The sequence below is a fragment of the Dipodomys ordii genome, unplaced genomic scaffold (assembly GCF_000151885.1).
Source record: "Dipodomys ordii isolate 6190 unplaced genomic scaffold, Dord_2.0 Scaffold146, whole genome shotgun sequence".
NCBI classification, from domain to species: Eukaryota; Metazoa; Chordata; class Mammalia; order Rodentia; family Heteromyidae; genus Dipodomys; species Dipodomys ordii.
In genome coordinates this window covers 2301915-2317881 of record NW_012267362.1, presented here as the reverse complement: position 1 = coordinate 2317881, position 15967 = coordinate 2301915, and the positions used below count along the sequence as shown (strand labels likewise).

At 36.0% G+C, this 15967-nt stretch overlaps 1 protein-coding gene across 1 annotated transcript in view; it reads left to right on the top strand.

Annotated features, from left to right (window-relative positions):
- Positions 1 to 15967, top strand: part of Stxbp3 (syntaxin binding protein 3) — a 73474-nt gene that overhangs the window by 26902 nt on the left and 30605 nt on the right. The window contains exons 5-9 of the mRNA XM_013031848.1: positions 41 to 119; positions 1633 to 1733; positions 4739 to 4893; positions 8093 to 8183; positions 11422 to 11546. Of these exons, the coding sequence (XP_012887302.1) occupies positions 41 to 119; positions 1633 to 1733; positions 4739 to 4893; positions 8093 to 8183; positions 11422 to 11546 (551 nt within the window). The remainder of the gene's footprint in view (positions 1 to 40; positions 120 to 1632; positions 1734 to 4738; positions 4894 to 8092; positions 8184 to 11421; positions 11547 to 15967) is intronic.

The following is a 15967-nucleotide window of genomic DNA, read 5'->3' as shown; positions in this document are numbered from 1 at the left end:
TTAGTAACGAAGTGTGTATTAACTTCAAACCCTTTTTAAGTCTGTAGATTGCTTCTTACATGATTTTGCAAGTAAATCAGAGAACAAATATAAGGCAGCATATATATACTTCACGGACTGTAAGTATCTTTTTTTATGAATTATTGCTTTAAAGTTTAAAGTCCTATTCATTTGAAAGTATCTGCTTTTTATAGTACTGTTTAAGTACTGGTGGTTTTTCTGTTTATCATTTGTTATTAGGCTAGAGCCTAAAAAATACAAGTTTCTCTTTTGATTCATGTTTTGGTTAAAAAACATAAAGAAGCAGGACACCTGTGGCTCATACCTATCACCTTAGCTCCTCAGGAGGCTGAGATGAGGAGGATTGTGGTTTGAGACGATCCTGAAAGAAAAGTTCATGAGACCTTATCTTAATAGAAAAAGCTGTGTGTGGTGGCATACTCATGCCATCCATGCTATAACTAGAAGCATAAATAGAAAGGCTATTCTGAGAAAAAAATAACTAAGGCAAAAAGTGCTTAAGACATGGTTCAAATGGTAGAGTGCTTCCCTAGCAGTACTACCAAAAAGACCTTGGGGAAAGCATTGAGTAAAACAGCCATCAGTTTGGTATATATTAACAGAGAAAAATGTCATTTATTAATTCCTAGACTTTATCAGAGATTCCTTAGTTTAAATATTTTCCCTGTATCTAATGCCTAGTAGTAGTGTGCATTTTATTACAAAATCAGGTTGTATTGGTTACTTAAGTAATCTTACTATACAGAACTTCATGCTTATGGAATCGATAAAATTTAATGAATGTGAAACCTCTTCTAAATTAAGTAAACTTTTTTAAAAAAATCACTAGGATTTGAACTCAGGGTTTGAACCTTGAGTTTACTAAGCAGGTACTCTACCAATTGAGTCACACCTCCAGCCCAGGAATAATTTTTATGGTGCTGAGATTGAAGCTGGGGCCATATGCATGTTGAGTAAGTGCTGTACCACTGAGTTACATCCTCTTTGTTTGTTTGTTTGATTGGTTGATTTGTTTTTTTTTTTGTTGTGGTGGTTGGTTGATATAGGGTCATAGTATGTAGCTCAGGTGAGCCTTGAACTCAAAATCCTCCTGCCTCCATCTCCTGAATGCAGGGGTTATTACATGCACAACCACACTGAGTTAAATTAAGAAATCTTAGGGCTACAGAACATCATGTTGAAAGAGAATAGGAACCAATGAATGAAATCCATTATCAACCTTAACATTTAAGAGTTGATATTCCAATCAAGATTTAATAACACCATAAACATGTAGGTGAAAGAAGAGAAATCATGACCTCTAAATTCTAGAACTTTCTAGTTCTAGGAAACTTGAATTAGAAAAATTTCCTTTCAAGCATTTAGTTTTAGCAGATCTCTAATGAACTAGCTTTACAGGAAATGTGAATGGAGAAAATGAAATTATCACAGCCCTTTTGACCCGAATATCTGTAAAGTAAGAACAATTTATGTTATCTTTATTCTCATAGTGTACTACTGTGTGGAAGGCAGTGATTAAATATAAAAATAGTCTTGAATAATGGATTGAGATGAAGATTGAATGAATAAAAATTGAGATGCAGTTATATGCCTTGATTTTTTTTCTTTCAGTTTGTCCTGATAGTCTCTTTAACAAAATTAAAGCATCTTGCTCGAAGTCAATAAGAAGATGTAAAGAAATAAATATTTCTTTCATTCCACATGAATCTCAGGTACTTTCTATTTTTAATTTTAGTTCTCAATGGATTTTCATATTTGATTTTACAAGTTTTATTACCTATTTGATGAATTTTTTTTACCTTATCTACAAATAAATGTCCCCTATAGTGAAGAGAGAAACATAAGCAATGAAATTGGAATGCATTATTAATTATGAAAAGAGGAGCTTAAGTTTCTTATCTGCTACCAAGTCCTAGGTATATAAGATTTCAGCACTACTAGAGTATGGAATCAAGAAATTTGTTTTTGTCTTTATTGGTCATGGGGCTTGAACTGTGGGCCTGGGTGCTGTCCCTGATCTCTTCAGCTCAAGGTGAGCCCTCTACTACTTGAACCACAGCGCCACTTTAGGTATTCAGGTGGTTTATTGGAGATAAGAGTCTCACGAATGTTCCTGCCCTGGCTGATTTTGAACGGTGATCCTCAGATCTTAGCCTCCTGAGTAGCTAGGATTACAGGCGTGAGCCACTGGTGCCCAGCAAGAAATGTTTTAATATCAACTTTGTTGGGTGATACAAAAAATAGTTCATTTAGCTATTTCAGGGATATAATAAACTTAATTTAACATTAAGTCATAATTTATAAAACTTTTGTCTAACAGCTTTTAATTAATAATAGTACTTTGTATTAGGTATTTTATTGGATGCTTTACATAAATTAGTAATTTAACCATTGCATCATCACTGTTTCCAGTAGAAGGATAAGAAAACACACAGGTTAAATAACTTACCCCAAAACCCATAGCTAATGAATCTTTAGATTTGTGGTGCTCTGTTCTCTGCGCTTGGATTGTAGCATTTTATAGAATTTAAATAATTCAGTGTTATTTGGTACTCTAACTATATAGGGGATAGAAAAATCCTAGGTAAGGGAATTCTCTTTTAAGCTTTGCTGTTTTTGACAGAGACTATAATCTAAATCATAAAATTTTAAATTATCTGCTTAACTGTTTTCCAAAAGTTATCTGTAAAGGTAATCCTTTAACACTGTGTAGAAAAATCTCTAAAATCTCCTCTTATTACAAGAACAGCCCTTTTGAACAAAGAACAAAGGTTTATTTCTCATTCATGTTTTACATTGTTGAGGCTAAAGAACAAGTAGTCTGGGACATAACAGGGGGAAAAGAGAAAATGTGGCCATGCAATGGTTCTTTTGTTTTAATTTTGGTAGGGTTTTGTTTTGTAGTTTGTCTTTGTTTTTCTGTGGAAGGGAAGAAGGAAAGTGTGATGCTGGGGATTATAGCCACAAGGCCTTGTACATGCCAGGGAAGCGTTGTATCCCTTCTTACATAATGGTTTGTTTTTGTTTTTGTCGGTTGTGGAGCTTGAACTCTGGGCCTGGGCACTGTCCCTCAGCAGTTCAGCTCAAGGCAAGCACTCTACCACTTGAGCCACAGCACCACTTACAGTTTTCTGGTGATTTATTGGAGATAAGAGTTTCATGGCTTTTCCTGTGGGGGTTGGGGGCTTTGAACTGTGATCCTCAAATCTCAATCTCCTGAGTAGCTAGGATTACAGGCCTGAGCCACGAGTGCCCAGATTACATAATAGTTTTTTTTTTGGTCCAGACGTGGGGCCTGAACTCTGGGCTTGGGCGCTGTCCCTCAGCTCTTCAGCTCAAGGCTAGCGCTCTACCACTTGAGCCACAGTGCCACTTCTGGCTTTTTTTTCTTTTTGCTTATGTGGTGCTGAGGAATTGAACCCAGGGCCTCAGGCATGCAAGGCAAGCGCTCTACCACTGAGCTGCCTTCCCAGCCCCTACATAATAGTTTTTAAAGCTTGTTGTGTAATTGATATATGTCTCTTCTATTTATGTTCTATAGCTAAGTACAGTATAACATCAGTGGGAGGAAAATATACTCCCATAGGGACAGTAAGAGGGATAAGTATCTTTGAACAAATTATATTATTGGTAGGGATAGTATACTATGGTAAGGATACAGTGCTGGTAATACAGCAAAAAAACAGGATCTTTGAGTAGCAAAGATAACTAGATTGACCACAGCTAAATTATACTCTATATTAAGGCTGCTCTGTTGGTTATGATCAAATAAATGAATGACTTTGAGTAAAAGGAAATGTAAGGAAGTTTGTTCATGATTCATTACTTAGTTTATAATATTTATTACTTGCCTACTTTTATATCCAATATATTATTCTAGGTGAAGAGGGCTTCCTATCACTTTTTTTTTCTTTCACTGACATGGAGTTTCATGGGCTTTTTTTTTTTCCACCACGGGCTGACCAGGAACAACAATCCTCCCAATTTCAGCCAGCGACATAGGTTAGGATAATAGTCATACACCACTGTGCTTAGATATGGGTTGAAAAGGAATTTCTCAAACTTTTCAGCCAAGACTGGTCTTGAACTATAATCCTCCCATTCTCAGCCTTCCAAGTAGCTAGGGTGAAGCTTTGAGTCACTAGCACTAGGCTCTACTGGGTTAGGATTTTTAATCTTTGACATACAGACCAACTTGGCTTTGTTGTAATTCTTTCTGCCAACTATAAGGTTTTTATTTTGGTTTCACTACCTCAGATTCCTTCATCTGTTGCATTGGTAGTAAAAAGTAAATAGTACAATCTATATTTGAGGGAGACTAAACAGGGAAGACATGGGAGAAAAGAGATAAAGGATGAAATCAAGATGACAGAGAAAACAAGATTTCATTAAGGTAAAGATGCAGTTGTTCCAGGAAACAGCATTAGTAATATTTTTTCTTTCTTTTCTTTTTATTTATTTTTATTTATTTTTTATTTTTTTTTAATTTTATTATGAAAATACTGTACAGAGGGGTTATAATTACATGGGCAAGATAATGAGTATATTTCTTATCAAGCATTGTAGACTCCTCCTTTGTTTCCCCTTCCCATCCCTTCCCAGCCTTCCCCCCAACCCCCGTATTTTTTCTTTAATGTCTCGTAATACCATTTTCTTGATGTATTTTTGAAATGAAGTCTCCTGATTGACAATATCAACTTCTTTTGGCCTAACCTAGGTATATACTCTTGATGTACCCGATGCATTCTATTACTGTTATAGTCCAGACTCTGCTAATGCCAATGGAAAAGATGCCATTATGGAAGCAATGGCTGAGCATATTGTTACCGTATGTGCCACTTTGGATGAAAATCCTGGAGTAAGATATAAAAGGTAAGGCACAATATGATCTGTAGATATTATGCTTTCTATTGAAATCTAATCAAAGTTAAGCGATATCTTTATGCTTTCTGTACTGGTGTGCAAAACTATATTTTCTTTGTACCATTACCAAGTTCTACATATGGCTGATTTAAAGTTAAAGGTTTAAATTTCAGATTACCTAATAGCTTCTGTTAACTGAATTTCAGAGCTCAAGTTTAGTACCATTTAGAGACAGTTTTTCATCAGTTTGAGGCATGCTTAGAGGAATGTTTTTACTGTCATAAAAGAAATACAGCCAGGCTGGGAATGTGGCTTAGTGGTAGGGTGCTTGCCTAGCATATATGAAGCCCTGGGTTTGATTCCTCAGTACATAAACATAAAAAGCCAGAAGTTATGCTGTGGCTCAAGTGTTAGAGTGCTAGACTTGAGCAAAAAAGAAGCTCAGGGGCAGTGCTCAGGCCCTAAGTTCAAGCCGAAGAACTGGCAAAAAAAGAAAAGAAAAGAAATACAGCCTTACATTTAATGTTTTATCATTTTCACAAATTTAAATGGCCGTACTTACTGTAGACTTTTCATAAAGTCTCCGTTTCTTGAGTATATTTAATCACAGTGGCCATTCTAAATTAAGAGATAAAGTTGATCTCTTATGCTACATACATCTGTTTATTTGTTGCTTTTTAAAAATGCTTAAAGTACACTAATTTTATACATGGTTTTATATACTTCATTCCAAAATGACTGTACCCTACCCTCTTAACCCCTCTAAGATAAAAGAAAATAATAATAATTAATATTAATAATCTTAGATCATTAGAGGGCTAATGAACCCTCCCAGAAACTATTTCTTTTACTATCAGGGATAACTGTTGTCCAATTTCTAACATACAGTTTAGTTTTGCCTGATTTTGAACTGGTATACATGTAATTCTGTGATTGATTTATTGATTTTGTTCTTTACTCAATGTTAGTTTCTGAGAGACATTCATGTTGTGTGTTAACAGTTTGGGCTTTTTCTGGAGCTTGCTTGGTATCTGACTCTTCTGGCCTTCGTTGCCTTATCTGTGAAATGGTAACAATCAGAATGCCTCTGTCATAGAGTTGTTAGAATTAAATGAATTTAGTATCTGTAAAGCACTAAAAAAAACACATGGAGCTAATAAAAATGGTAGTAAGTATATGACACCACTCAAGGAATAAGTGGTATTACTGATTTTTCTTTGAGAAAATTTTTTAATCTGAACATTGGCATTTGTTAAGTTATAAACTATAAATTGACTGAATTATTTACATTTTATTACTCTCAATGTAAAAAAATTTTAAATCAACTATCAATTACTTAGAAAAAAATAGTAAATCTCCTTAATTTAAGTAGGTATTACAAAATAATCTCTTTACCTTGGGAATTAAAAACATTCTTCTTATAAGCAGTGTGCTAATTACATGCTGAACACAGTGCAGCCAAGCTAAGTGGTTTGTCTCTTGTAAGAGTTTCTGCTGTTAGTAGTTGACTATGCTCAGAAAGAGTAAAAGCCAATTAATACGTATTAATTAATATTTATATATTAATGTATTATATATAGTTTATAGGTCTCTTAGGGATATGCTCTGAGTTACTCAAATAATCTTGGCTAAAAACATTTGCTTGTTCTTTCACAAAATAGTTCTTTGTAAACTGGGCGATGGTTGCTTACTGCTGTAAACTTAGCTACTTAGGATGTTGATCTGAGAACAGCAATTTGAAGCCACCTCAGACTGGAAAGTTTATGAGACTAAAGTCCACTAACCTACAAAAAAAGCTTTAAGCAGATCTATGGCTCAAGTGGTAGAGCACTAACATTAAGCAAAGGAAGCTAAGGAACACCCAGGTTCAAACTCCAGAATTTTTTTAGAAAAAAGTTCTTTCTGTTTTATAGACTTTTAAAGTATAATGAATTTCCTTTTGAACATGTTTTTAGAAAATGTACAGTAAATCACTCATTAGATGTACTGCTTTTTTTTTTCTTCTTTTCAGTCAGTCCCAGTCAGACCTGGGAGTTGTCCCTGAGCTTTTTCTGCTCAAGGCTAGAGCTATGCCACAGTTCTACTTTTTGGTGGTTAATAAGAGATTTGGTGGTTAGAGACTTTCCTGCCCCAAATGGCTTCAAACTTCAATCCTCCAGATCTCAGCCTCTGAGTAGCTAATATAGGCATGAACCACCAGAGCTTGGCACCACTTTATTTTTAAAGTATGAAATTATTCAATACTTTATTTACATCCCTCAAACTGAAACACATTCCATCCCACCCCCACTTTAAGGCTAACGTACTAGTTGAACAGTCTATTCTAACATTTTTTCCTGTAGATTTGGAAAATATATTAATGCTAGTGGTCATGAAGTTAATTTAAAGTATGGTGTTATCATATTAGAAGACAGAAGCATGCAAGATTTTAAGCAAATGAATATATTGGAAAATTGACTAAATGTTAGAGAACATAGGAGGAAAATATCACACTGATAGTGGGAGGGATAACTGGTCAATTAATTTGAAGAATAATTTGCTGTTATCTAGAAAAGTTGAAAATATAGATCCTCTATGATCCATCAATTGCACTTTTATGTGTAATATACCTGGAGAAACATGTACCTGAAGAAATAAATGCAAGCATATTGGTCTTAATGTTGTCCATAAAAATATAAAATTGAGAATGACCAAAATGTGTAAAATAATATTACATTGAGGATGCCCTAAATAGTGTAAAAAGGAGAATAACCTAGTGTTTAGGGTACTTAATGTACAGAAATCAGTGTAAATTATATGGTGGAATACTATATAGAAGATAATAAACATGGCAACAGAGATGGATCACACATACACACATGTACATGCACACATTACTGAAATAATACATTTGAAATTTCATGGTAATGGTTGCCTTGAAGTAGGGTATTGGAGGAAGGCTGGGGAGAGGACCCGGATTTGATGGGGGAAGGGTGAATAACTCTTAAATATGTAATATTTTATTTCTTTTATTTAAAAAGAATGTAATATACATGGATAAAGTTTACAGTTGTAATTCCAGGTATAGTAAGAATATTGTATTTGGTATTATTTCAACTTTTCCATTTTTGCAACTTTCTCATTTTATGAGTATTTTATAAATAAATTGCATGATATTGTAAAATGTCTCCTGAAAGAGAGATAAATGAACATTTTCTTAAATTTTTAGTAAACCTCTAGATAATGCCTGTAAACTTGCACAACTGGTTGAAAAAAAACTTGAAGACTATTACAAAATTGATGAAAAGAGCCTAATAAAGGTAATGAATAAAAGACATTGTATATATTGTTTCTTTCTAAGCCAAATAACTTATTTGTTCCTTTTCTAGTATTGATTTGGGAATCATTAGCATAGACAGTAGTGTAAATGTTAATAGGCAGAGTGGTTTTGAGAGGAAGATAAAGGCTTTGAAATCAGCACTGTGTTCACATCCTCACTCTTCCATTTAATTCGTGTTATTTTAATTAGGGCTAATTCTATAATTTTCTATACTTAAATGATCATTTCTATAAGATTCACCTAAGAGAATTTTTTTAAGTTAGAGGATTAATTAAATTAGTATGTATAGTCTTCAGTATAATGCCTGCCACTGAGTTAATATTTAATAAATGTAGGGGTTCCTGCTTTTACCATGACCTCGAGTTGTTTTTCTTTATTTGTAAAATGGCTGAGATAGTAAGAACCTTGCTTCTATAGTATGAAGACTGAATTAGTATGTATTTGGAACACTTATAGGAGTTTAATAATAAATAGCAACTGTTACCATCTTATCAAAATTAATGTAGTCAGAGACTTAAGATTGGAATCAGCATGTAGGTGTAGTAAAGAGATTGACAGAGATGCATTCAAAGGGCTGGGAATGTAAAGAATTAAAAGAAGGAACTATCCATTGTGTAGACAAGGAGTTGGCCCAGGAAACAACCACTTGCTGGGTTATGTAATAAGAAAACTAGAAAGGAATATAAACAATACAATGGAAAGATAAGCTGCAACTCAAGTTCCAATAAATAACTGGCATCTTGGAAGGCATCCAAGAGGAAGAGGCTCTAGCACTTTAAAAATGAATATAACATAATAAAAGGAAGTTTATTGAATGGATTATAGTATCCTTCGGGTACAGGCATAGAACAAAAGGTAAAATTCATAATTAAATAGTCTGGTTGGAATGGAAGATATAAGTTTAGATTTTATGTTAGTTCCTTTAAATGTTAATCAAGTCAGGTGCTGGTGGCTCACACCAGTAATCATAGCTACTTAGGAAGCTGAGATCTGAGCTTTGAAGCCAGCTGGTGCAGGTAAGTCCATGAGACTCTGTCTTCAGTTAATCAGCAAAAGGCTAGAAATGGAGCTATTGCTCAAGTGGTAGAATGCTAACCTTGAGCAGAAAAAACTAAGGGATAATGAGTTCAAGCCCCAGCACTGGTACACTGGTTTGGAGGTGTCATAAAAACTGTTATTCTAGGGGCTGGGAAGGTAGCTCAGTGGTAGAGCGCTTGCCTTGCATGCATGAGGCCCTGGGTTCTATTCCTCAGCACCACTTAAGCAAAAAAAAAAAAAAGCTGGAAGTGGTGCTGTGGCTCAAGTGGTTGAGCACTAGCCTTGCGCTGAAGAGCTGAGGGACAGTGCCCAGGCCCAGAGTTCAGGCCCCACGACTGGACCCAAAAAAACAAAAACAAAAAAACCCTGTTATTCTACTTATGAAGATAAAATAGCTTAGTATACATAGTGGATAGTAAATAGAATGTTTATTTAATGAAAGAAAAGCTATACATTCACTTTAGTTCTTCATGATTTCAATGGACAAAGGGCAAAATGCACAAAAGATAAATTTATCCTTTACATTTTTTCTTCTTTAGAAATTGTACATCCTGAAAATTCTTGATACCTAGTTCTTCCTGATAAAAGTCTCAGTTTCTTTTTGAAGTATTTTCTGATCTGAAGAGTCAGAAAATATACTTCCTCACCTTTGCTGTCCTAAGCAACCCCTGATAAAGAACTTAGGTTGACTTTTTCTTAGGCATATTTTTGAACATATAGCTTATAGCTCAAATACTAATTGTCAAGCACTATGCTAAAAGTTATTTCATGGTATTACTACATTTCATCTTTATAACAATCTTATAAGACTGTGGTTATACTATTTTGCAAAGAGAATACTCATATGTAACAGGTTGGAAAATTGATCCAACGTGTACAGCAATGATGAAATCAAGGATTAACTCAAAACAGAAATCTGATTCCAAAACCTGTGCACCTAACCACTGCACCATACTGTCATGAATTTCATTAGGAAAGTAAAGAGTAAACATACTTTAAAAATCTATCTTGTGTAGTTTACCTCTGTCTCCTATATGTAGACAAATGAGAAATATTTATCTAATGTGTTTTAGTTAAACTCTTATTGCTTTGAATAACAAGCTGAAGATTACTCTTGCTAGGTACCACAGTGGCTCACACCTGTAATTGTATCTACTCAGGAAACTGAGATCTGAGAATCATGGGCAGAAAAGTCCATGAGACTTTTATCTCCAATTAATACCAAAAAGCTGGAAGTGGAGCTGTGGCTCAAGTGGTAGAGTTCTAGCCTTGAACAAAACAGCTCAGGACAGTGCCCAGGTCTTGAGTTCACGCCTCAGGACCTGCACAAAAATAAATAAGTGCAGTAGCCTAATGGCTAAAAGTGTAGCATTACAGTGAATCCAACATGGGTTTGAAATTCCATTCTGCCATGTATTAATTATATGGCTCAGGCAAATTACTTAATTTCAAGTTTAAGTCTCTTGTTTGTCAATGGAGGTAATAATACCTGTCTCACAAGGTTGCTGTAAGAACCATGAAATAATACTTAAATTAGATGAAAAAATACTTGTATTTCTTGCTTAGCAAAATGTCTAACAAAAAGAGCTCATGTAGTAGATAGCTTCCATTTATAATTTGTGTTTTAGTGTTTATGAAACTGAATTTATAATAAAATAAGTTAGGCCAGACAAGGTAAGTTGTATATACCTGTAATCCCCACCCTTGGAATATTGAATCTGGAAGATCTTACATTCAGGGCTAGTCAGGACCACATACCTAGCAAGACCCTATCCAAAAGGAAGAGAGAAAAAGTGATGGAGATGGGGATAGGGATGGGGGAGAGAAAAGAGAAGGGAATACGGGAAGGGAAGGGGAGGAGAGGAGAGAGGAAGGAAAACAATACAAGTGTTACTGTTTTAAAAGAAAATTTGAGAAAGTTACTCAGTATAGCCTTTTAATCCAATTTTGAAAGTTAAATTTTGTCATTTTAGTGTTTCTTCCTACTGTGCCACTCAGATTTTTATTTGTTTTAATTCAGTTTACATTCTTAAGGAAATTAAGCATTTGTTTTCTTTCATTGTATGTTTTTTGGTGGGCAAAAGAACCAGGACTTAACAAAAGTCTGCTTCTGTTTTCTAAGATATTAAAAATGTAAAAATATGGAAATTGCTTAAGATAATTTCATTTTGTTATTCTAGGGTAAAACTCATTCCCAGCTCTTAATCATTGATCGTGGCTTTGATCCTGTGTCCACTGTCCTGCATGAACTGACCTTTCAGGCAATGGCATATGATCTACTACCAATTGAGAATGATACATACAAGCAAGTATAAATTGAAGGGCATATAAAGGGCATATACAAACAGAATAGACTTAAGCATTTAATAACCTATAGAGGCATCAGACATCTGAACCGCCATAATCTTTTGTACAGAGAGAGACCTTATTCTTTCAGCCTTAACAATCTTTTAAAACTTTGTGAGTTAATGGGCAATTTCACTGCTTTGCAACTTTTTGAGTATTTGTGTGCCTCCTTAACTAGTGGACCTACATTTAAACAGACAGAATTTGCATCTTTCACCTAAATTTTGAGTAAGCACCAGGCCCAGTTTTTTATTTGTTAAATAGACACCCTATTCAAAATGATTAGTAGTATGTGTAAGATAGTATAATGTAATGTATTTTTAAACGTAGTAGAAAATGAAGTCGTGTGGATATTTGAGAATAGGTACAATTTTACCATTTTGCTACTTAGTGTCTGTCTCTATATTTATATGAAACTATTTACTTTTAAAAAATACCAAAAGTAAATGAAATTACTTTCTATCAAGGAGCCATTTTACTTACTATCTTATCATTATGAGCAGGCCTATGGACACATTAATTATACAGTCTTAGTTATCACCAATCTCCAAAACTAAGTTGACATTTTTCAGCCAAGATTTGCTACTTTAAGCCAGAAATGTTAACACATGTTTATGCTCCCTGGGGAGTTAAAGCAGGAGAATCACAAGTTCTAGGCTAGCCTCCATAACAGTTCTACAAAGCAAATTTCAGGCCAGCCTAGTCTAGTGAGACCCTATTGCAAAAGAAATGCTATTTGAATACAATATAAAAATTAAAATTCATTTTCTGACTTTTTTGTTTAATAGTTTTCTTTTAAAGATAAAACTTTTGGTAATTATGTCTAACTTTTCTAAAAGTAGATATTACTTTAATATTTTCTGATCATTCATTTTTTCTATTGTATTTTTACTTGCATTCTAGTCAAATCCTAATTTCTGAGCTTTCCTGGGTTATCTGTTATTTTAACACAAGGAAAGTAACATAGCAGTTTTTCTCATAAAAGTTGTTTTAAGCAAGTTATTGCTTGTAGCTTTTATTTACCATATTTATCCTTTAGTCTATAAGTGTACATTGTCTTTTTTTTTTTTTTTTTTTTTTTGGGCTTGGGGCTTGAACTCTGGGCCCGAGCGCTGTCCCTCAGCTCTTCAGCTCAAGGCTAGCGCTCTACCACTTGAGCTATATAGGGCTACTTCTGGTTTTCTGGTGGTTTACTGGAGATAAGAGTTTCATGGATTTTCCTGCCTGGGCTGGCTTTGAACCGTAATCCTCAGATCTCAGCTCCAGAGTAGCTAGGATTACAGGCGTGAGCCAATGGCACCCGGCTGTGCATTGTCTTATAATAAAGACATTTAAAAATGACTTAATAACCAGGTGCTTGTGGTTCACACCTATAATCCTAGCTACTCAGGAGGCTAAGATTTGAGGATTGTGGCTTGAAGCCAGTCTGGGCAGGAAAGTCCATGAGACTCTTATCTCCAACTAATCACCAAAAGGCCAGAAGTGGAGCTGTGGCTCCAAACAGGAGAGTAATAACCTTGATCACAAAAGCTGAGGGACAGTACTCAGACCCTGAGTGCAAGCCCCACATTCACACGAAAATAAATAAATAAAATACACACCTACTGAGATTTGCTGGCAAACAAAAGAAGGTTTCATTTTACTGATTGATTGATTATACCGGGGATTGGACTCGAATCTCATGCTCTCAGCCTTTTCTGTTTATGCAGCTCTTTACTTACTAGAGCCATGCTGCCAGTTCAAGCTGAGATGACACATTACTGAAAATATATGTTACCTCTGTGTTATTAAATCCAATATCCCTTCTCACTACCTTCTAGCCCTCCATTCTCAGTATGAAAATATTCTAATGCTCAAGTTTTTAGGTCTTGTTCCTTGTTTTTTGGTGCCAGTCCTGGGATTTGAACTCAGGGCCTGGGCACTGTCCCTGAGCTCTTTTGCTCAAGGCTAGGACTCTACCACTTGAGCCATAGCTTCACTTCCAGCTTTTTGGTGGATAATTGGAGATAAGAATCTCACAAACTTACTTGCCTGGGCTGGCTTTGAATTGTGATTCTTACATCTCAGCCTCATGAGTAGCTAGGATAACAGGTATGAGTCACTGAAACCTGACATGGACCTTGTCCTTTTTTGTATAGTCTTACAGGCACATCCATTCTGTTTGTTGATGTTGCTGTTACATTGATATGCCAATTCTGAACCTTCCTGTTTCAAACCTAATAAGCATCTTACACTTTTTTTTTTTTTTTTTTTGCAGCCATGGGGCTTGCACTCTGGGCTTGGGCGCTGTCCCTCAGCTCTTCAGCTCAAAGCTAGAGCTCTACCACTTGAGCCACAGCATCACTTTCAGTTTTCTGGTGGTTTATTGGAGATAAGAGTCTCATGGACTTTCCTGCCTGGGCTGGCTTTGAACCATGATCCTCAGATGTCAGCTTCCTGAGTAGCTAGGATTACAGGCGTAAGCCACCAGCACCTGGCTAACATCTTAAACTTTTATGTCCAAACTTGTGCTCCTGATATTTTCCATCAGACTACTCCAACTATGGCCTCTTTTAGCTCAGTAACATAGCTCTAGTTTAGCTAGAGTTTACTAACGTTACATATCAATTTGTGGGTGTGTGTGCGCGCGCGTGTGCACACACATGCGTGCGTGTGCACATGCGCATGTGCACGCATGCATGGGCCAGTTCTGGAATTTAAAGTCAAGGCTTCTTACATTTTCTTTTTCCCTCAAGTCTGGTGTTCTACCACTTGAGTCACACTGTCACTTCTAGCTTTTTAATGTTAATTGGAAATAAAATAATCTCTCGGATTTGTTTGACTGGGATGCTTTGAATGTCACACTGTCACTTCTAGCTTTTTAATGTTAATTGGAAATAAAATAATCTCTTGGATTTGTTTGACTGGGATACTTTCTGAGTTGCTAGGAGTATAGATGTGAACTACCAGTACTGGGCAGGTCAAAAATTTTGATCATCATCTCTCATATCTTTTGGCCAATCAATCAAGTCCAAAAACTTGGGATTCAAAATCTATCTAGAAGCTAACATAGTCCCAGTCAATCAATTTTCATCTGGTTTTGGTAACACACTTTTCCCCCCTAGTATTGTACCGTGAACTCGGCTTGATGTTTGCTTCATTTGCTATTTGGCTACTGCTCTTTCACTTGATCCAAGCATCTAGCCTGCCTTTTTGGTTATATTTGGAGATAAGAGTCTCAAGAATTTTCTGCCCAAGCTAGCTTCCAACCTTGATTTTCAGATCTCAGCCTCCAGAGAGAAGCTAGGATTACAAGCATGGCCACCAGCATCTCACTGTAGCAAACCTGTATTTTTTTTTCTTCTTTTCTTTTTTGTCAGTCATGGGGCTTGAACTTAGGGCCTCAGCACTGTCCCTGAACTTTTTTGCTCAATGCTAGCAGTCTTTGGATCTCAACCTCCTGAGTAGCTAGGATTATGGATGTGAGCCACCAGCACCCAATTCCCTTTTTTGTTTGTGATAAGGTCTTGAGGTTTAACAGACCTCAAACTCACTGTATGCCCAACGCTGCCTTGAACTATTGTCCTTCCTCAAACTTTCCTTCCTCAGCCATGAATGCAACAGACTTCTAACTAATCTTCAATGCTTCTGCTTCTGTCTTTGGATCACTTTCAGTGTTCTTTCAACACAGCACAAAATAAATTCATTCATTTTTAAAAATAGAAAAAAATCAGAGTGACAATAGCTCATGCCTGAAATCCTACTACTCAGAAGGCTGACACCTAAGGATTGTGGTTTGAAGCCAACACAGGCACTCTTCTCTACAATTAACCACCCAAAAGCCAGAAATAGAAGTATAGCTCAAGTAATAGCACACTAGCCTTGAGCAAAAAAGCTCATAAACAGCACTCAGGTCCTGAATTCAAGCCCCTGGGCCTGCACAAAACAACAATAAAGAAGAAAAGAACCAAATGCTAGTGGCTCATGCCTGTAACCCTAGTTATTTGAAGAGGCAAGAATTAGGAGAATGTTAGGTCAAAGTTAGCCCAGTCAAAAAATTTTAGTCTCAAATCTCAACAGAAAATGTTGGATGTAGTAGTATGCACCTGACATCCCAGCTGTGGCAAGAAACATAAATAAAAGAATCTAGATCCAAGCTGCCCTGGGAAAAAAACAAGAACTTCTCTCAAAATTAAAAAAGGTAGGGTGAGGGCTGGGAAGGTGGCTCAGTGGTAGAGCGCTTGCCTTGCATGCCTGAGTCCCTCGGTTCAATTCCTGAGCACCACATAAGCAAAACGAAAAAAGCCGGAAGTGGAGCTGTGGCTCAAGTGGTAGAGCACTAGCCTTGAGCTGAAGAGCTGAGGGACAGTGCCCAGGCCCAGAGTTCAGGCCCCATGACTG